Source organism: Charadrius vociferus, unplaced genomic scaffold (assembly GCF_000708025.1).
Source record: "Charadrius vociferus isolate BGI_N301 unplaced genomic scaffold, ASM70802v2 scaffold593, whole genome shotgun sequence".
Lineage (NCBI taxonomy): Eukaryota > Metazoa > Chordata > Aves > Charadriiformes > Charadriidae > Charadrius > Charadrius vociferus.
This window is the reverse complement of record NW_009647739.1, coordinates 851,689-873,923: the sequence shown is the minus strand read 5'-3', so window position 1 is coordinate 873,923 and position 22,235 is coordinate 851,689. Positions and strand designations below refer to the sequence as shown.

The following is a 22,235-nucleotide window of genomic DNA, read 5'->3' as shown; positions in this document are numbered from 1 at the left end:
AAGATCTCAGGAGCAATTCAGAACTGAAAGATAAGACCCAGCCTATTGTAGCAGTTTCCTTCCAACTCCTTTTGGAAATAGTTGCTATCTTACTACTCACATCTCTAATGAAAATTAGAAAATAGCACGCTCCATGGAACCCAACAACATCTGCTCTGTGAGAGCCCGTTAAAACTCCTGGCCAACGTAACTAGCTATTGCCCTATCATCCTTTATCGATAGTGAATGGAAACTGTCATAAGAAATATTTGTGGACAGAGACAATTATTTTTTTTCCTAGTTATTACCTACCATCACCAAGCTGATTTTGTTAAGCAGATTTGGCACTAACAACCAGCAATAGCTAATAAATTCAATGTTAGGCTTACAAGGTTCTGACAGATTGTTGGCAGCTGCCTTAAACACAGGGAAGAGCTCTTCTAGTGTGGGTTGGAAATGCTTATTTATACCATACTGTGGGTCTGTTTGCCCCAAATTTTGCTGCCTCCTTTTAGTAGATGTCATTGGTGCAATATGTGCAAAGGGTATAATAACTGATCAGAAACATGGTATCCAGTTACATTTGAGATCAGCACAAGTGGATGAAAGATAGAAAGCTCAAGCATAAGCTATTACATTTTTACAGTAAGAATAAGAAACATCTTCATTTATGAATCCAAGATTTGTGGTAAGGATGTAGCTTGGCCTCACCGTAGATATTTTTATTTTACAGTGAATGTTTCAGTGATTGGCTTTCCTATGCCATGAAGGTTTTAAATATAATGCAGAGATTTTATACTGACTTGCTGTTAATTGGTGAGGGACTCTAGAAGAGACTGGCTACACAGCTAGACTAAGTTTGTTCTTAGGCTTCCTTTTAGCACGCCTTGAAAGCTGAAGATGATGTGCCCAGAAGTAGGCACAGGTTTCAACGGCCTGTATTTAGCTTAGAAGTTGGTTAGATAGAGGTCTTCTTTGGATCAGGGAAAATCAACTGAAAAGAAAAATTTAGAAAGCCTGAGTGGTCAGTTGCAGTAACAGCGCATGTACACATGGAGACATTTTAGATAATCAAAACTTTGAACAACCACGTTTTAGTGTTAAGTGATGCTAAGAATATGCATAGAATGAATAAGCTCAAGTCTCATTGTGCAGGTAAGTGTAGTCCAAAAATTCCCAGTTACACAATGTACTGTGAAAACCACAATGTATTTGTATAACTGAGCTCCACTTTTTATATTCAATGCATTTTATCATATCTCATTTACTTGGAAGAAGAATCAAGGATCTGTCCCAGCACTGGGTGTAACTAAGTAGCTGACAAGCCTATGCTCATTAAAGTCAATGCCGAGTGAGGGGATGAAGATGCTAAAGGAGGAGGAAGCTCTTTCTAACTGGGAAAGAGAATAAAAGAAGTCAAGAAGTTGAATTATGCAGCCAAAGTACGTTGAGCATCGTTGACACACAATTTTCTCGTTATATGTGATGAAAGTAACTCGGGACAGTACAAGACTGATAGTGAAAAATTCAGATTAATTGTGTTGCAGTGTCCAACTTGATTTACAGTTGTTTATGACTCAGATGGTCAGCACTTTCTGTCTCTGACTGTGCATTCCCCTCTCTTTCTGTCAATATGCCTTACAACTCCATGGCAAGACTTCAGAAAAAGTTGTAAGTTTCTTTATACCACTACACCAAAAGAGCCTTCCTTCCTCAAAAAGGAGAAATAGAATGGTCTAGAAATATACACTGACATCGTGTAGCATGTAAAATTCAATTAAAAGAAAAAATTGCTGACAGCGTTTCACACAACCAGAAGAAATACTTAAGTAAAGCACTAAATCCTGTTTTGGAAGTGTGTGGGTGATGCAACCAAGCATTATGCACCATAATGAACTTGCAGAGAAAATGGATAAAGCACAAAAACATCCTACTGCCTTTATAACAGACACATCATGCTTCTTTTGAGTCTGTCTCCTGAAGGTGTCGTGCAATGCCCAGTAGTCCTTGTACTGGGAAAGGCAGTGAACTACAACTCCCCAGGCTGCCTTTTCAGTTCCTCTTACGTCTATGGCAATGTCCATCATATCTCCTCTCATATGTCACTCCTTTGAGCTGAAGAGTCTTAGTCTCGTCCTTGTACAGAACCTTCCAGAACTCTGATTGTCCTTGCTGTGGTTCTGTGAGCTGGACTAAAAAGGACAAAATACCACACTATATTTTATATGAAGGTGAAGATTCAGATGTGTGCAGTCCTCATGCAACAGGATACTCTCTGCTCTGTTCTCAAGTCCTTTCCTAATGCTTTCTAACAGATTAGTTTGGGTTTTGACCACTACTGAGTACTGACCTAGTGTTTTCAAAAGAACAGCTATGCCCCAAGGTCCCATTTGTGTGTGTACATTCAGCTCAGAGCCCATTAGTGGCAGTAATCCCAGGACTGTTCTTCCCTTATGTGCATAATTTATTTAGGTTTACTTATGATGAATTTCATGGGGACTGTCTCTCTTACTGTTTCTCTCACTGAAATACCCCACTGCTTTATTAATGGCAATTGCCCTTCTCTTTCAGTTTGTCCAGCCGACCAGCAATTCAGACAGATGCAGAACAATTGTTCTTACACCACTTACTGCCTCTCTGTCGGACCTGATGAAGGTACTGTATGCCCCAAAGGTTTTGCGGTTGTCTCAAGTGATCTAACAAAACACACTGCTTCTTCGTACACACATGAATGTTCATCATCCGAGCCCGTTGTTAGTGTGAGGGACACCGTGAGGCTCGTGCACCTCTTCAGCTGTGGCAGAGCGCTCTGTTGTGAGCAGGGGGCGGGATGGGCCGAGCTGCCCTGTTTGTTAATTGAACTCTCCCCATTTTTTTCCTGATAAATATTATTTTGAAATGTGGGTTAAATTGCTATTGAGAATTTACAACTCCAATACCAGGGTAAAAAAAAGCCTTGCAGCCTGTCTCTTTCTGTGCACTTGAATAATACTTTTTTTTTTTTCCGAGGGTAAATGAAACAAACAAGCATCTACAGGATTCCCTCTCACAAAGAGACATTTGGTACTGTGACTGTGGTTTTCTGACCATAAATGTCTTCACGGCCTGAGGAAACCACATAGCATGTCCTTCCTCACTAGAGGAAGAAGGGAAATGTCTGTATTACAATATAAATCTTTATTTTCTTAGAAAAAAAAATCAGCTGAATGAAGAGAAAATGCATCAGAGAAATGACAGATCTGCATAACCTGAGTAAACAGGTGTCTTAAACCCTTGGCATTTGTTCCACCTGGCTGTATGCAATCTGGATGGCATGTAGATCCTTATGTGCTTAGGTAGTAATGTCTCCCCTGGCACTGAAGTATGACAAGAAACAATACTGATGCAATTTGTAAAATAGGAAAAAACCTTGACTGTATTGTCTTACCTTTTTCAGAAGCCGGGGCAAGGTCAATAAAACTTCGACATTTTTCACCTTTAAAAGAAAAGGATCGTTTTAGGAGACAGAAGTTGATTGGTTTTGCTCTACCTCCTCTTTCTGACTGGTGTTTCTGCCATCGCTCCCACCTGAGACTCCACAGGACTAGTAGGTTGTCCCACACAGAGCAGACATTTACCCATGCCTCCAGCCTGGACCAAAGATGCTATGCTCACAAGGCTGCACTCTCCCTTAGGATTACCGTCCCTTGATCAGGAGTATGAAATACAGTTGGTGAAGAACAATGTTCTCTCTGACGGTTGGGTCCCTGTTGTGTCAACTCCAGATGGAGTAGCATTTGGAGGGCACAGGCCTATTTCACCAGCAGTTTTGTCAGGACAGTACCTGTGCCCCACCATGGTCTGACCGACCCTCCCAGTGCCAGGAAGCATTGCCGTGGGCACAGATGTCTCCATAGATAGATATGACACGTGTGACTAGGACAGACAAAACCTGAAGCACAAAGCAAGCTAAGCAATTGTATGGAATTTTTAAAAAATTGTTAAAAAAGCAGGCAGATGCCTTGCCATGACTGTCACCCAGCCCTGTGCCACTCCCTCGGCTTTGTGGCCACTGCATCAGTTTGCCATTGTGAATTAAATTTTCTCTCTTTAGGACTGGAGATATTCAAAACCCGCCTGGATGCATTCCTGTCCAACCTGCTGTAGGTGAACCTGCTTTGGCAGGGGGGTTGGACTAGATGATCTCTGAAGGTGCCTTCCACCCGTGACCATTCCCTGATTCTGACTCCACCTCCATTTTTGCAGGCATTCTTGAGAAGCCTATAGCTTCTGAGCAGGAAATGTATCTTAAGGTGGATGTATTGACCTTTCTTTTTTCTTTTTACTTTTTCAGGCCATCAAAGAGATTGTAAAATAATTCCTCTGCTCCAGGCGCATCCATACACCAATTGTATGTGTTTCCTTCAACCTGGTATGTTCTGAGGCGACCAACAGCCTGTCTGCCTAGAGGAATCCAAGCCCCACATGCGTGCCAGAGGTAATGGAGAAGAATCCATTTTGCCCCTTAAGACTTCAATTGATGCAAAGACAGCTTCAGGAGGAGGTTTTTTATTAGTTTTGCTCAATTTTAATTGAAAAGACTTATTTAGGAAAGCCAAGCCATTAAAAAAGAATAAACAGTGAAATGCTGGAGTGATGTTGAAGTCAGTGTGTAATTTTTCTGAGTTTTAATGAATTATATGTACAAACCAATATAAAATGCTAATCTTTCTGGTGTCTTTGTTGGGATTGAGATAAACATAAGCATTCAAATGATAGCTGTGCTGAAACAGCAATCTATTATTATAATACTATTATTACCCCATTTATTTATTTCTTGCAGTTTTAAACCTATGCTAAATATGTTAAAAAGTGGTATGTACACAGCCTGTAGTCTGTTTGTCTCTGTATATGTTGCTATGAAAGGCTCACTTGACATTGAAATGAACGTTTCAGTATCTCCATGGCACAGGGAAGGAATTCTACTCTGTGAATCCAGGCACTATCAAGAGGACAGTCAAGATAAGGAAGGGACACCTGACTTACCAAGCACCATCTCTATTTCAGAAGAGGTAGATAGGGCAGTCTGTATCTAAGCACCAGGAATGTTAGACGAGTAAGTTATTAAGTTTTGGGATAGACAGACCGAAAGCTACCTGGTGGATCACAGAAATCACAGCATCCCAGAACTGTTGTGTTGATGGGACCCTGCAGGTCTCTTGTCCAGCCTCCTGTTCAGGGCAGGACTATCGCTAACACCTGATCAGATCAGCTGTGACTTGGCCCAGCCAAATCATGAAATACTTCAAGGATGATGATCGATACCCATTCTTTAGTGACTCCAAGGATGGAGATTGTCCCCTGCTCTGGTCCCAGGCCTGCACCACCCTTCTGCAGAAGCATTTCCCTATGCCCAACCTGAACTTCTCTAGCTGCTCTCTCATCTTTGTAGTCATCCTTCCTCTATTTTGTAGGGACATGAACAAGCCCAGCTCCCTCAACTTCTTTTCACACGTGGTGTAGTTTACGCCCCTGACAAGGAAATTCAGAGAAATAGGTGGACCATGAAAGATACTGTGCTGTAAGTAGGAATCATGCGCATCCAGAGCCTCTGAGTTTTAGGGCATGAGGTGTGTCAGGAATGCACTGACATAAATTCAAGGGAGTATAAGGAGCATGACCTTTAGATTTGGACTTGATATAAGCCGATTAAGCAGGATTTTTCATTCTAGCCATATGGATCTATGGTTCAGGTTTGGTTTTGTGGGTTTGTTTTTCAGATGCAAGCTATTGCTTTTATCAGTTTTATTTTAACCTGACTTCGAGCTGACTGGCTAGTACCAAGCCATCTCTCACCCTTGGTTGCAGTGAATCTGAAGCCATATTACTGGAAACCTTTAACAAATACCTGACTCTCTAGCACATTATCCCAAGACAGCCAAAGGGGAATGGCATTGGCTACTAGAGAAACTGCAGAGGTTGTTCTGGGAGATACACGGTGCCTTTCAGATACCCATCAAGGTACAAAGCCTTTCTGACACACATGGGTGCTGACGAAGCCGATGGTACCATGGTGTTTGGCTGCAGGTGCCTTGTCTGCAGACAGGACACAGAGAGTGAGATCACAGGCTTTTTGGAGGAATGTGCATCCTTGTCCTCCCTCAAATCAACTTGCCCAGAACAACATCTCTCCCAGGAGAGCTGGCTGTGGCTGAGGCCTCCAGTTTAAATAATATGGAGAGAAAATGGTGGAGTGTCCAGAAAAAGTCCTTTTGGAGCCATAGCACAAAGAATGACTGTAGATTGGAGACAGAGAAAAGCCTGGAAGGAGGTCACTTCACTTCCAACAGTGGATTGTGCCTGGCTTACTGCTGAAGTTTGTGGTAGGAACTGCACAAGCAGTTCCTGACGAAGAACACCTCCGTTGTTTGTTGTTCCTGTTGCTGGAGCACTGGAAACCCCTCCTCTGTTTTCAGTGGTAACCACTTGTGGTATTTATAGACCGCATTCATACTTCGACATGCAGACATGCATCTCACCGAGAACTGAAGATGTCAGCAGTGCTTTCACTGTTCCTCTTAGGATTTATTCTAAGTTATTTTTGGGTATCTTGTATAACTGATCTCTTAAGCCCTCTTAAGTTTAATTTTAGACTTGGCGGAGTTTACCCTGCTGTGCTGCCCTTTTCCAGATGCGTCTTCTCCTAATATCAAGCTCCTGGAGAGTCTTTAGGGAATACAGAAAAGGCTACTGAGAGATGCAACAAGAAGGGTGTTTAGGATCCAGCCCCCTGGTAGTCCTGCCTTCACCCAGTTGTGGCAGCAATTCTGACAGAGGAGAAAGCCAAGGAGTGATCTCTCCTATGTGATCAACTCACATAGAAAGGAGAGGTGTGATGTGACCTGGCTTGAATGCTCTCCACTTCCATGCAGGAGCAATGGCCATGTACAGCACATGTGGAGCTCTCTGGAGCCCAGCAGTGTCAGGGAGTTACTGGAGGCTGAGGAGAGAGGACTGACTGACCACCTAAACATCAACAAGAGCAAAGCACTTGGTACTGGCTTCTTCTGTGGCTTCCCAAGGGTGAGGTAGAAACATCATCTGTGCAAGCCCTCACACATGCATTCCCTCGTAACCAGACTGACCCTGCACAGGCTCAGCTGAGCTTCCCAGGAAGGGGGCATGGGTCATAGGGGCCTGTAGGTCTGGGTACCAGCAACTGGAAAGCCCTAAATTTGTATGTGTTTTTCTCTAATTAATTAATCTAACACTCCATATGTGCATGTCTGTGTATTTGTAATTCACTGGGGAACTTCAAACTGAACCAGCCAGAGAGCATGAGGAGACACATCTGGAAAGACCCAAGGTGTGAGCTGGTGGCTAGGTAAGAGCCTTGAGGTCTTGGTATGGATAACAGACTTAGAGCCCATGATAATATCTGAGGGACGGTTAGTGCAATGTGCTTGTGCATCTACGGAGCCTGTTGCTGCAGAGAGGAGAAAGAGGAGCGAGCCAGCTGATGGGAGTCGTGGTGGTGTCTCCGTGGTGCTGGTAAAGGCACAGCTCTCTCTGGGTTGGTCTGTGTGGCCAGCCACATTAATGTCATGCATGCGTGCGTGTGTGGATGTGTGCGTGCATGTGTGCACCTGCTTCTTTAATACATGCCTAGCCTCAACTGGGAAGGACACCAGCAGCAAACAGGCGAGGTCTTAAAGTCCCCTGGGCTCAGCTTCCCAGGAGCATGCACCGCCTTTCCTCGTGCAGGCTCGTTGAGACTTCCCCTTTCATAGCTCTGCAGCTGGGGAAGCTCCCACAGTGCTGCAGGTCAAATGCTTTCCAGCTCCTCAGTAGTTTCTACCAAAGAAAGGTCATCTTTGGGCCCCTGCGTGTTCTTTGGAAATGGTGGATCATCTCACTGCGTCAGTGCCAGGGACACACAGAGAAGGTTGTGGCAGCAAAAGGAGATGATCTCTCTGACTTGTTTCCAGCATGAGGCCCATGCTCTTTCTTCTCCTTCTGCTGCTTACAGTAAGGTGGGAAGTCCTGAGCTTCCAGCCCTTCCAAGTCTGTGGCACATACTTGTCATGAAAATTGCCTCATGTCTCTGAAATCAAATAATTTCAGGAAAAAGTAGAAGGCTGTGTGAAAAGCAGGCTCTATGCTGGCAGGGCTGTGTTGTGGAGCGAGTGAGCTGGTAAGAGCGAGACTGCTGCAGGGAGGGGAAGGAGGCACCGCAGGACACCACTGACAAGCAGTGGCACATGGTGGAGGGGTCACCCACGTGTCCTGTCACCTCAGACAGGTAGACCTGTCCCCCAGAGACCTCCCTTGCCCTATCACGTAGAGGTAGTGGGGCTGCTGTCTTACAGTCTCCAGTGACACACTTTGGACACCTGGGACTTCATGTTGGAGGTAAAGCTTGTTCCTCTTAACTTCCTCAGGCAGAGTTCAGAGACATCTGTACCTCCCTAGCCTGAACAGTAGTTGAAAGTAAAAGCTAAGAAAGAGAAGTGGCTTTGCCAACCCCCCCAAATTCAATTCTGCCAGAAAAGACAAAGAGGTCCCGTAGAGCCATCAGGTGTGCACGGTATGCTGGCTCCAGGGCTGTGGGCTACTTTCCCTGCTACACTCTGCACACCTTGTCGTGGGCACAGTGAAACTGCACTGCGACACAGCAGACGTGCTGAGCTTCAGCTTCCAAAGTGGCTCAGGCTGACGCGCTTCTGTGGGTCTATGGAAGACACTAGGGAGCAATGAGAGACAGGCAGATGGAAGCGCAGGTCTAGGTGCACACAGATTGAGTCTGAACTATATCACACAGATGTATTTCCAAGCTCAACGTGGACACTGAGTTTAAGCCTTTGGGAGACCTACACGTATTCTACTGTTTCTTCCGCCTGTTGTCTAAAATGTGTGGTTTGTTTGCTCCTGTCTTCAGGACCCCACACTGCAGAACAGTGGTTGGGTTTGTCCAGAGTATACCTCACTAAACTGGTGGTTTAGACTGGAAACTGGGAAGAAGGCAGAAAACGCACCCAAAAAAGCATAGGCTTTAAGAAAATATTCTAAGTTTATAATATGGCTGTTTCAATAGCAGGGACCAGAAGTTGATGTCCTGGATCGTACTTATTGGTCCTACGTTCCCGAGTTCTTTCCTCTCTGAGCCAGTGATAAATGCCTCATTAATAACCAGGGCAGCGAAAAAGCCCAACTCTGAAAAATCCTAGTTTGTATGTCTTCCAAATGCACGGTTTCAAAATATTCCAGTTAAATAATTTTACTGAAAAGAAATCCGGTAGTTCTGACTGAAAGAAGGATCTTTCTTATAACTCTGCTTTTCATCTTGGGGAAAAAAAAAAAGAAAAAGCTGTCTGTATTCACTTACTCTGCATAAAATTTTACGAGTTCAAAAGTACAGTTCTGATGGAAATGTAAGTGATTAAATTTCATTTAAACAGCATTCCCTTTTAGTAACACTCTGGCTCCCAGCCTACAAAAGACAAGGTCCCCTTTTTTCCTAATAGGCCCTAACAAGTCTTTATCTCTCCAATTATATCTGGAGTCATGTGATTCTGATGAGATCCCACATGATCTACTCAGAGTAAAATCATTGTATTTGTCTAAAAAAAGATATAACCCTTAAGGGATCCCAGCCTAGATGAGGCTGAGGACTCCAACACAACTTCAGTGAAATAAAGTAATACATTAGGGAAAATACAGGTTAATAAGCTCACTCAAACTGAGTTGTATCATGTTAAATAACGACTGAAATATTCCACTTTTGATTAAAGTTATCCCAGACAGAGCATTTAATTGAATTTTTTTCTAATGAAAAACTGAGTATTGATCTGCAGAATCAACATTTTCCAGTTGACCATGTTGATTTTACTGGAGCGATATTTTCTTCTGGAAAATAAACAAGCTTATGCAGAATTACACTAAATTATGTCTTGAACTATGAAAACAATTGCTTTCTCTCACTCTGACAGCTGTCATTCATAGCTGCTGCCCATCAACATTTCTCTTACTTCCAAGTAACATGAGAATTTGTTCAATTTCTCAGCCTCTGCTGAGATAACTCACAGTCTTTCTCCCTTTTGGGGTTGTTTTTAAATCTGAATGCTAGACTACTGTTCTCATTCAGCAAACTCAAACTCCTAAAACTTTCTGCCTTGAAAAGTAAAAAAGCTTAAAGCTTTCCGCTTTTTCATTTCAGGCATGCATTTTTCCTCAGTTCACATACTCACAAAGAAATGGTACTAATTTTATCAGAGGGGCATCATCCAGACTGTGGAGTCTCCCCTTGGCTCATCGGCACAGTCGACACCTGGGCAGGGGGCAGAGGGTGCGGGCAGAGCCAGGAATACCCCAAGCGCGTTTGTGCTAACTGGGGCTATGTGCCATGGCAACTGCGTTTTCTGCACTGAAACTCTCTGATGTGAAAAATCTTGCACAGTATCTGAAAGCAAACATCTCCACAGGCTGCTTTCAAATCATGTCTAATTGAAACACATCCAGGTCATGAGACTCATCTGATTATCTTGGTAAGACCTGACGGATGTGTACACACATCTATCATTTGGAGAGCTTGAAAATAGCTCAGATTTTTAAGTGATTGGGAGAATCAAGGAAACAAAGGTGCTGATAGAGGCTTTCAATGATTCTGGTGTCAAATTAGACCTGACTTTGTAATCTGGAAAACATTAAATCAGACAAAGAGTTCTGAGTTGCTTTAAGCATTTCAAAGCACGGAATGAGAAGAGGAAGGTTTTTACCTGTTCAGCCAACAGGTGACCATCTGCCATACTGCCCTTACTCTGTGCTAATGTAAACATGCCAAAATAAACTAGTTATCTGGGGTCTGGTATCTGTGGGACTATAAGTTCTCCCCAGAAAACTGAAAGACTGGAAATGACGCTTTTTGCAGAACATGTAGCTGATACGTATACCTCACTGTATGAAAAGTGACATGCCTTCTACAAGCTCCCGTGTGACTGCATTAGCAGTTCTGTTCAGGCTGGTGATTAACAAAGATCAAACAGTAAGTAACCAATAAGACCCTAAAGCCCTGGTTGCAGAAGTGTGGTTCAATAGCTCCCATTCTTTCCAATTATTAGCTGTGGATCAATGTAGATTCTCTTTTAACCATGCCAGTGTTTCTCTCTAGATAATGCCCAACCAGTGTATTTGTGTTGGATCTGTGCCCTAGCTCCAGAGATACATAAGCAGGGCACGCAGAGGTGAAAGTCACTGAAAGCAACGAAGGAAAGTCCTTTTCACAGATGGGATTACTCCAAAAAATGAAAACACCGAAAGCTGACATGTGCCAAAATGGAGGGAAAGACAGATTTAGGACAGAGCATTACTCTGATGGCATGGCACATCGCTGGGAACACGAGTCCTGAGGCTGCAGCTTGAAACATGTGCAAGTGACTGTACATAAGAGGCAAAAGGATTGCCAGAGGGGAGGGACCTTGAATGTCAGAGCCTGTACTACACCAACCTGTATTTCTTCTCCACAGTTAGAGTACACCATAACAGTATTTCTTCCCTAGTTTGCCCACCTATCCGCTCTCTGTTCCTCTTAGCCATTGCAATTTAGGCTGCCTGTTTCAAAGTGAACTCCAGAACCTCTCCCACCTTCCATACCCGAAGATGCTCAGCTGCTTTTAGGTTGAGTTGTCCTGTTTCCCCAGGCAGGCACACCTGACTTGGAGTATGGGAACTGAGATAATCTTAATCTTTCAGCCACAGATTTTTAAAGGAAGTACACTGCAGTACACTGCAAATGAATATCCAGTTTTTGAAATCGAGTGAAAAAAGTTGTGCTTGCATTTCTTCTTGTGACCCTTATTTCCAAGCTTGTACCTAATAACTTCTCAACAAAGCCTCATTTATTGGTTTCCATCTGGCCAGGTGATACAAAGTGAAGTCAGGCTGAATGACAGTATGATATGCTTCTTGGTCTCTCCTTATCTAGTGAGTCTAGACGTGGTGGAATGGCCCTGCTTCCCCATCATTTACCCACATTGTAAGCATGGTTCGTGTCCTTTTCCCCACTGAATGCAGCCAAATGCAAGGTGGAACATCTTGAAGTGAATTTTGTTTGCCCATCGCTATTCTACAAGCCATGTCATTCCACAGTAATAACATCTGCTTCTTACTATTTACTGTCTTCTGTAGTAATTTGTAAGCTAGAGCAGCAAAGGTTTATATTACCATTTTGTTTACCAACAAGAACACTGAGTAACATTATACTGATTTGTTCTGCTAGAGGCAGCCCTATTGCCTGGTAAGTCCCCATTTTGAGATCTGTCAGTAAGCCAGTTCTGTGAATTCCATATAAGGAAAGTTTTAAAATCATGATTGAATCTGGTGTAAGTTAAAAACCGTGAGGATACTATGATGTTTGATATTCCCTCCCGTATTTATTTCTGTAGCCCTGAATGCATCTGTTCATATTTTGCACTAACTGGCAGCAGGCTAAGTGCCTCAGTTCCCTTTGAAATGTGGCACCTATGTATTAGTCTTCCACCACTTTGATGTTTATTCCATTTACAAGGAACTATCAGATACCCCCTTTAAAACTATTGGGTTAAGTGGTTGAAGATGGACACATCCAAAGAGAAAGTAACGCGGTTTTTGTTCATGAGATGGAGAGTAACATGTCAAATAAGGAGTAGTTCACTGCCTAGTCCCTTACTTTACTGTTATGAGTCTCAGCCTGCAGGGATTTTGTTTCCACATTTTATGTATGATAAATGTTCATACAGCAGGATCAGAAGGAGCTAAAATCCAAAATTTCCAGTGCACTACAGACACAAAATATCCCTGACATCCTATAAAAAACCTGAATGCCTACAATAAAGCAATGACCAGCACAGAAATCACAGCTATCATGTACCACAGGAAGGCAGCAAGAGTAATTGTGAGGAACATGAACAGATCTGAGGACTCTTATCATATAGCTTAAATTCCTATCACCAGGCCCATCTTATCCTTTAAGCAAAAACCAGGGATTTGTTAGGAGTTCACAAGTGCTTTTCTGAAATGGACCCTTCCCCATGTTGTAAAGGAAGGCAAAACTATCCCTGTTATCTAGCCTGAGGGAGATTTCTCTTCTGATCCCAAATTAGATCATCAGTTTAATGTTCAGTGCATGAGCAGACATATCAATTAGATACTGAGAAGCTGTGATAATGTCACTGGCAGCAAAGCAACCTCCTCACAAACTGTCTCCACCTGTAGCCAATTTCTGATGCTTTAGAGAAGGCATAAAACCCTCCAGAAAAAGTGATATGCATCAAGTCAACAACTATTTTTTTCTTGGCTCCCCCTGGTAACCAGCAGCAACCCTGAAGCATGGATGTCATGTAACAGAACATAGACATGGTGTGAGCAAGGTAGCCAAGCCAAGATGGCTCCTTTCAGACCTCCTTAAGATACCAACAAATCAGCTATGCAGGACTCACTCCAAGCTCCCTCATGCCAGAAACATTCCCCTTCCCTCGTACCCCTTTCTGTGACTTTAAGGAGTATCCATGCCAGCCCGTGGATTTCCTTTGCTCACACTGCCCTCTGTGGAGGTGAAGTCCAGAGACACACTTTCTGGGAACCCCTCCTTGTATTTTCACTTTTTTTCTCAATGACAATTTACTTAAGTTATAGTCTTATATTTATATTTATCCATATATATATGAAAGGTACCATCCCATCCCCTCTAGATCTTCAATTTGTTATACTAAAAAGGACCCGTTTAATTTTCTTTCCTTGAAGGAGATTCTCTTCTCCTTAACTACCTTGGAAATCCCAGTCTGCATCTGTTTCACCTCCCCCTTTTTCTTACCATAACTATGCACGACAGCATCAACAAAAGGCACTGGTGTTCCCTATGCACAGTGGTGCCCATTCTTCTCTAGAATAACACCTTTCCTTTATATCGCAGCGTTTTGCAGCTCACAGTCACCCCACAGTCAAATACTGGCCCACAACTTGTTTCTTATCTTTTGCTCGCAATTGATAACTACCTGTGACCTCACAGAATCTTATGCCTTAGCGTTTGGTGCTTTTAATTATTTTTTTTAATTTTAATTATTTTAATACTATTCTTACAACTCTATCAGTCCAGCTCACATTTTAGTTATGCAGAAAAATCTGTCTCCTCTGTAATGCCAATATTCGCAGACTTTGTGTCACAGAATATGTAAGGAGTGCATTTAAAGTAGGATTATTCTCTTCAAATTAAGACTTCTGTGTTAGAAATGGCAACTTCTTAGACAAATTCCTTTTTGGCCAGTGAGGAAAACACGTAATCCAAGGGCTCAGTTCATCCCATATGAGGAGGAACTTAAACTCCCCAAGAAGTACGCACTATTCTCTACTGACTGTAGTGATGATGTTTAGGCATAGACATCTACATTTGCTAACGTCCATGGGTTTGCTCTGGGATGGATTCAGCTTGCCTTTTTTTTTTTTTTTTTTTTTTTTTCAACACATTAGATGACATGAATCATATCCGTAACCCTTTTTTCCTGGATCGCTAATCTCAGCAATGACAGAATCAGTCCCAAACCCAAATTTAAGGACAACTAGAAATACCTGATCTCCATTGTGATAATTTCCCTTTTTACATCACTTGCCACAGCCTCCTTGTAAAACTGTTCTTTAATCAGTTTACAATCTGTTTATCCCCATCATAATAAATGATGTAACATAAAATTTTCACCACAGACTCAAACAAAAGGTTAACCTGCTTCTCTAGCTTTGTATCGTCATGCAATGACAAATAGTTAGGGAAGAACAATGGGGTGAGTATAGGGCGGCTCTGCTCATGTACTCCCTTTGTGATATTAGTACTGCATGAGTAGTTCAGGGACTTCCTGATCAAAGGTTGCTCTCAAATCATCATGTTAGTAACACGCATGGATGTTTCCTCCCTGGATCCATGCAATCCCCAGTTTTGGCATTCACAACATTCCTTGGCAGGGAGCTCTGTAGCAAGCAGTATTTGGTTTTTGTCTGTTATGCCTTATTGTTCTTAAATCACGGAAGCAGACAACAATATTTCTTGTCTGATCTCTGTCATTCCCTGTTGATCCCCACCAATATCATAGTTCTCTGCACAGCATGCCTGCCTTCCAGTCTGAAGAGGCTCGGGCAGTCTAGCAGTCCCCAGAGTGGACGCATGCCTACATCCGTCACCACATTGTTACCTTCTCTCTGCTTTCTGTACTTCTTCTGTAAAGAATTTTCAGTGGGACATTCCATCAAATGCTTTTTTGTAACTTCACAGAGACTGGGTCTAATGCATTACCTTTGTCTAAGAAGTGATTCATCTAGTTAAAAGATTTACCTTTAACAAAACCCTACCTTTGATAAAACCCATTTGTTGCCATATACTGACTGCTTTCCCTGAAAACTGTCCTAAGGTTGCCGGGTCAAGTGGCCTGTATCATTTATTTCCAGTCTTTGAATACAGCAACGTGCAGATACTTGCTACTAAACCTGCATTTTCATGTGCCAATTATTTCAACATCCTTGGATGGAGATTGTCCAGGCCCCTTGGGTTCAGCTCCTCTATCACTGGAAATTCTACCTTTAATATAGAGCTCTACCTCCTCAATTTCTTTTACCACTCCTCCCTTCCTAAACAATTTATAACTAGCAATTTTTACATTCCAGTCATGCGAATAAACCCGCCAGGTTTCAGTCATGCCAATTATATTATATTTCTCATAATCCAGCAAGAATTCCCAATACCTCCTGCTTTTAATTATATACTCACGAGGTGCTTCTCCCCAGTCCCTCTCTCTGGACAGCTGCCTACAGTGAATCACATATGCTTATTATCACACGGTGACAGGGGAGAAGGGTGATGCAGTATCTGGATCTGTGAAAGTGTGTGGCAGGTTCTTGTCTTTGTATGTCACAGATTTATTCCTTTCTGCAGGATACACCTCTCTCATTCTCTGTCTCCTTCTCAAATGTGCGTTTAAAGTCCATATTTATGGCCTGTTTTGATGCATCCTTACATACCATGTAAGTTCCACTCTACCATTTACTCATTAAAGAGTGCTAAGGAGTATGTGGTACAGAGTATACAAAAAGCTACAGACCCCTTGCCCTCAAAAAATAATTCCAAGAATACAAACGAAGCCTATGCATACCCATTCCTGATCTCTCCGGCTTCTATGGAGCATGGTGAGCAACATGCAGAAGCTCGTTGTTTATTTAATGGACAGTACTATTAAGAGTACTCTTAAGGCACCGAGGCAGCTGCTTTTCCTTCTGAATGTAGATGTTATTACTGAGATTGTTTGTTCATTAGTGACTAAAACAAGATCTGAGTTCATGTTTTTTTTCTGTTGAAATCAAAACAAAGACACTATTGAGCATAATCAGCTAACTTGTTATTGCTTCCTAGCTCTCAAACTCCTCTACCTGTTAGGATAAGGTATGCCACCTTACCTACTTCATGTGATCATTTTTTCATGGCATGTATGTTCTTGAGTCATGGACTCTACCAGCTAGTTTCCCACTGCTGCTATTAGCACATCACTTCTCTGGTATCTTGTAAGGTGTGCAGTCCTGACACAAGCACAGACCTAGACTGCAGGTCTGAAATAAGATATGCCCTCAATTCCTACTCAAAAGAAATGAAATAGTAGAGAGCTTGGCTCTGAGATGCCTGGCCATAGGCAAGGAATTCACAGCCCAGGAGGAGGCACCAAGTGCCCTGTGCAGTGTGTGAGTTGTGACCAGCACGAGCTGCAGAGCTCGCAGGGTAGGCTTTAGCTTCATCCCCTTCTGGAGATAAGGTGCATTGCTCTTCCAGAAGGAACCTCCACCAATGTGGGATTCAAAGCATTGGGCCCACTCTGAAAGCAAGAGCCTTCATCCTCTGTTTAGTAGACTGGGATTCAGCATACTTTTGAGCTACATGATCACAGGACTCACCCACCAATGAAATATATATGCTCATGTCCTTCTATCCCCAGAGGGGATTTACAATTATATTTCTCAGGTGCTAAATGCTTTTCAGATTCTTTAGCTGTCCTAGCCACGCTGGATAAAAATAAACACTAGATTCGCAGATTATTTCACAAATAATCACAACATTCAATCTCTGTTAGAGATGTCAGTGAAAACTAGAAACCTGCAACAAGATGAAGGTCTGCTCTGCTAGTCTCTGCGCTGAGGGTGTGTGGCATGCTTTTTGCACCTCTGCCTCTGGAATCTAAATAGCCATTTCAGATAAGCAGTGAGAAGACACTCAAAATTTTTTTTTAGTCTGGCCTAAATGTCATTTTAAGGTGCGACTGAGTCTCAGCCTCTCCGGCCAACTGGAAGCCCTGCAATCCTGTCCTTCCTTGTACTATCAGCCTTCTGGGAATTGGTCCTGTTGTGTCGGCACAACAAGATCTCCTGCGTTTCAGCTGCACCAGTGCAGAGAGCAGAAAGTTTTGACAATGCCATGACTGTAGGGAGAGATAAATCACAAACCTGGTGGCTAGATGAAGTGTGGCTCACAGCTGGGAATATTAGGAGCCTCTGGAGAGTTTTGACAGCATCACAACAACAGAGAGTGTTTCTGGCATTCACGTGTTCCTGGTGGGATTCATGTTGCGTAGCTTCAGACAGCAGCAGTGGGGAAGCAGGGACATGTCAGGACCTTTAGGAACGGTGCTGACCAGAGGCTGTGGCCCTATGTTCTGCTGACAGAGGTGTGAGGCTATTGAGTGGCTACTGAAAGGCCTTGGCCTGGAGGAAGGCTGCTGTTGCAGTCATTTTCAGTATGCTTTTGGTAAAGCTTTAAGAAAGGTGCTATTGAAAGCATGGAGTGCATTAAAGCTTGTGATTTTGACTAATTTAATATAACACTGTCTGTGTGCTTAGTCGTATTTTCTGGATGTTCTACTGGCGTCCTACGGTGTGTATTAACAACACGGTGACTGTATGACTTGTGGTACCTACAGGATTGTGGTCAGTAAGCGTGCTGTGGACAGCGTGGTGAGCCTATGGGGTGGATTACTCACAGATATTTTGAGTGTAGTGGGTGTATGTATAAGCATGATCACTGTGGTGTTGGATGGGGGCTGGTGGGTGCCTTACTGCCTGGAGCGCAGATACAATGATCACCAGTCAGGCTGCAAAAGGCCATGACAGTCTGGTATTACAAACCCGCAAGTCTGAATGAAAACACTTCATGGTTATTTCATGTTGACGCTCTTAGGGACAAATTTAGACCTGTGCCCATTACACCATTCCTGTCCTTACAGAAAAGCTATGGTAAATCCTGAACGAAGCAGCTGTCTGTCTAAGCCAATATATCTCTGTACCTGGCTGGATTCTTTCTAAAGGTTGGTCACTCCTGGTCTGCTAACTGAAGAGTCTTTTTCACGACATTAGTGTTTCAAAGAAGAAGAAACACACGTGGCTGCTGTGGTCGTGTGGTGAGGGAGAAACAACCTTCTCTCTCCTGCTTTCACCATAACTTTCTAAAGCCAGCTTCCAGCTATCTCCTGAAATCACCCACCACAGCACAGCTTTGTTTACCCAGTACAGAATAGATCGCTGTATTTCTCTTCTCCCACAGATAACTCAGTTTTCTGAGTGGGCTAGAGTCACACAGTTACAAGTTATCTCACACATAAATCTTGGCTTGGAAAGCTTTAAATATCTGCCAGAAATGTAAGTATGCTTGATCATCCCAATCCCAGCTAAGACACTCAGAAAGTTGGAGAGCCTTAAGCTGCTTACTCAGGCTGCTATGGCCTAAGTTTATTTCCAAATCAGTAAGACAAATCATCTTTTTTCTATACCTTTTTCTAACGTCAAAAGGGTTACAGCATGGAGCTGTTCATTGACAGTCAAGGCTGGAGTTCATGAACTTTCTTTTTCATACATTAAACTGAGTTTTAATGACCAACTAATTCTTGAAGCACTATCCTCAAAAATACCAGTGAGTATAAGCAGCACCTTGGGATGAAATGGACCGTGAGCTGCGCCCCACGTTCCCCTGCTTTATAGTACATCTTACAGAGCGGTTTTACCAGGACCTCACAAACTTCCCATTATCAGGGAGGTTGTGTCCTCAAGAGACACAGCACGTAGGGTGATTAACTGTTCCTCTTTCACAACAGCGGTGAAGGATCCTACTCACAGTCTACTCCTTGGAAAACGGAGTGGAAACAGCCCAGCAAGGAGGAACGAGTATCCGCGAGCCATCATTATCTCATACTGTGTCACATTTGTAAACTTTATTTTCCAGTCACATAATCTAGAAAAAAGCTCTTTCAAAAGCAGAGTTTGGACTTCAGCTCTACCAGACAGCTCTGGGAGTAGGGACTGTCCGTTTGCATCTGTTGAGACTTAAATCAGTCCCATGGTTGCTACCTTCCATCCACCCTCCGGTGGTTTATTTCTTGGTAAGTGCCAGGCTACAGCAGAGGAAAGGAATGCACTGATAAGCTGGAGAGATGTCTTCTCAAGTGGTTCTCAGCAAGTAAATGGCTGAGGGGGAACAGAAATGAGCTTTCTTGTGCCCAGTTGTGCCCTTTAATTGCCATTTCTCTGCTCTACTTCAATAAACACACAATCCAGCCACCAGGAAGGGCTTGTGGGGGGTCATTTACTTCAGGTATACCAGAAATGAGGCAGTCTAGGCTACAGCGTGATATCAACTGCAACCTTTGTGCTTTCCCTGTCATTCATACCACTGTCCTAGGGGTTATTTCAGGGGCAGTTACAATTAGATGTCAGAACCTCCTTAACAACTACCAGCCGCTGTCTTTTGTGCGCTCCATGGAGCAGCTCCCAGAAGGGGAGCGCTGACCAGTCCCTGGCTGCAGTGCCCATGAGGGTAGCACATACTGCTTACTAGGGGTTCAGCTGGCTTTAGAGCACAGACCCTGCATCAGCCAGCAGGTAAACAAGCAAATCCTTGCTCTCGCTGGAAACAGGTTGCTTTTCAACAAAGAACTGTTGAAATCCTGCCTCTCTCTGCAGGGCGAATCTGCTTTAAGATACAGCACCGAACAGCTTGCCTGTGTGTTTATCACACTGAGGCAAACACAAAGCAACACAAGCTGGAAGGAAGTTGGTTTATACTTACCAGCAGCATTGATATTTTCCTCACAGGAGTACCAGATCCCAGTGTGGAAATACCTAAAAAGGAAGCGGTCATCTCCCGTCTCCCAGCTGTAATGAACCACATTCTGGTTTGTCTCATTTGCAGTCTCATTCCCGCTGTAGTTGAGGCAGTTTGTCTTCTTCTCTTTCCCACAGCTCGGCTTGGGGACCCTCTGTGTGCCCTCACACCAGTGGGTTGTAATAAAAGCTGTTGTAGAGAAGAGGAGAGCCATCAGATTCAGACTCACTGCTAGCAGGGCTCTGCATCTTCGATTTGTCTTCATGGTAAATCCGCCCTCCCTCCCCCTCCTGCTGAGAGAAGAAGTCAAAGGGGTTTGTTTTATGGGGGGGGGGGGGGGGCTCAAAGCCTCTCACGATTCAGAATCCAGTTTTGCAGGCATCAAAACTCTCAGCGTCTTCCAATCTGTTGTTGTAGCAGTGAAGAAAACACTGCAGCCAGACTCCCATTCTTCTCTTCACTTGAAATCCTGCCTTTGTCCGTTAAAGGAGCAGCTGCAGGCGCGGGAGTGCGGCCGTCCTCTTGTAGTCGGTGTGCTTCAGCGCGCTGACAGGATCAGAGAGGGTCTGTCTCACAAACAGCACCAAGAGCAAGTGAACATCTGCTCGGGTACCACACATGATCCCAAGGGGCTCCGCAGCCTCCTCCGCTGGGAGACACCTGCAGGCTGCGGGACTCGCTGTCCTCTGCTCCCGGAGGATGAGCAGGAGGAACTCAGCAGGCGGCAGGCGGCAGGGCCAGCTGCTGCCTGCTACCACCGTCCTCGGCAGACCTCGGGGACCACTGCAGCGCGCTGATGGCTGAGTTGGACTGGGGGGAGGCGTCACATCTTAGTCCCAAAAAGAATCATTATTTGGAGCTGTGAAATACATTTTTCACGTACCAGAGGGTTGAGATTTGTCCAGGAGGAGGAGGGATAGAGTGATACTTTAGCTTTTATGCTCTGAGCTAGTGAGTAGTAAATCAGGGGGTTGATTCTGCTAGCAGCATACCGGTGTAATTCTCTGTCTTCAGGGGTTTGCTCTGGAAGTCAGCAAAGCCCCAGAGGAATTTAGATTTGAAAGTGTTTAATGAGTAAAACCTACATCTTTCACAATATCAAGTGGAGCCCCTATCTCAGGCTTTCATTTCCAGACACAGCCCATGCAGATGTTCCGTTTGGAGTGGGTCTGTATAACATTTTGTAGGTCCTGGTTTGTGCAGGAGAAGACTATTTAGAACACATTCTGGCCTTTACTTGCCAGATGGCAATGCTGTGAGAGCAGGGAGCACTGTATAATATCCCATTTCCAAAGAGAAGTGTATTGTCCTGTCTTGTTGGTTGGCTGACTTGTAGAGTTTATGACCTCTTTCCACATTGCTCAGAGCGATCTGGTGAATGCTGAGCGCTGTGAGGAGACCAGGACACCTGATGTTGATGGTGGTATAATCCGTAAGACCTTGTATCCAAGTACAGAGGTTGGCCATGTTTGTCACACAACAGTTCTGTGTCCTAAGCCGGAGTGAGACTTCCTTCCAGCCTTGTTTGGATGCCTTGCAAGGGCTGTGGGGATGCTTGCGGCCTCTCAGAGCAGTCCAGCAGTGGGTTTCCAGCAAGCCCTGGAAGTAACCATGCAGCCACACTGGTTTATACTAATAGATGGGACGATGCTCTCACCCCACCCCCTGTACTCTGTTATGTCAGCACATTGACTCAATGTGCAAAGCTCATCTTATGCCTTACTGCCCAGAGACATGAACTGTGGTGGTAGTTTCTCCAGCTCCTTGAAGAAAGCCATGAAGGACAAGGTGGAGTTTCTCCTTAGCAAGCCACCACGCAAGACGTCAGGGACCCATCCCTGCCTCCCTGATGTCCCCCTCACAGGTAGCCACAGGACTTCCTATTATGCCTCTTCTTGGTGTCTGTCCTGCATGTCTGGTTCCAACTGTTCATGAGATTTTTCACTATTTATACAGACTTACTTGGCTTTAGCCATTTTGTTTTATAAATCAACTAGAAAGTTACTAGAAAATGCTGCTTAGTGATAACAATGTGATGGCAACTTTGCAAGGCTAGTGAAATAGCTTTGTACTGCAGATACTTCCCTACCGAAGCAGACTTCATTTTGCCCACTCCTACCTGTACAGG

At 43.8% G+C, this 22,235-nt stretch overlaps 1 protein-coding gene across 1 annotated transcript in view; it reads right to left on the bottom strand.

Moving 5' to 3' along the window:
* The window catches only part of GSG1L (GSG1-like), a 56,904-nt gene extending 36,532 nt beyond the window's left edge, over positions 1 to 20,372 (bottom strand). Inside the window, exons 1-2 of the mRNA XM_009881915.1 lie at positions 20,072 to 20,372; positions 3,407 to 3,454 (exon numbers count right to left, since the gene is read on the bottom strand). Coding sequence (XP_009880217.1) covers positions 3,407 to 3,454; positions 20,072 to 20,372 — 349 coding nt within the window. The remainder of the gene's footprint in view (positions 1 to 3,406; positions 3,455 to 20,071) is intronic.
* Between the last annotated feature and the right edge of the window lie 1,863 nt (positions 20,373 to 22,235).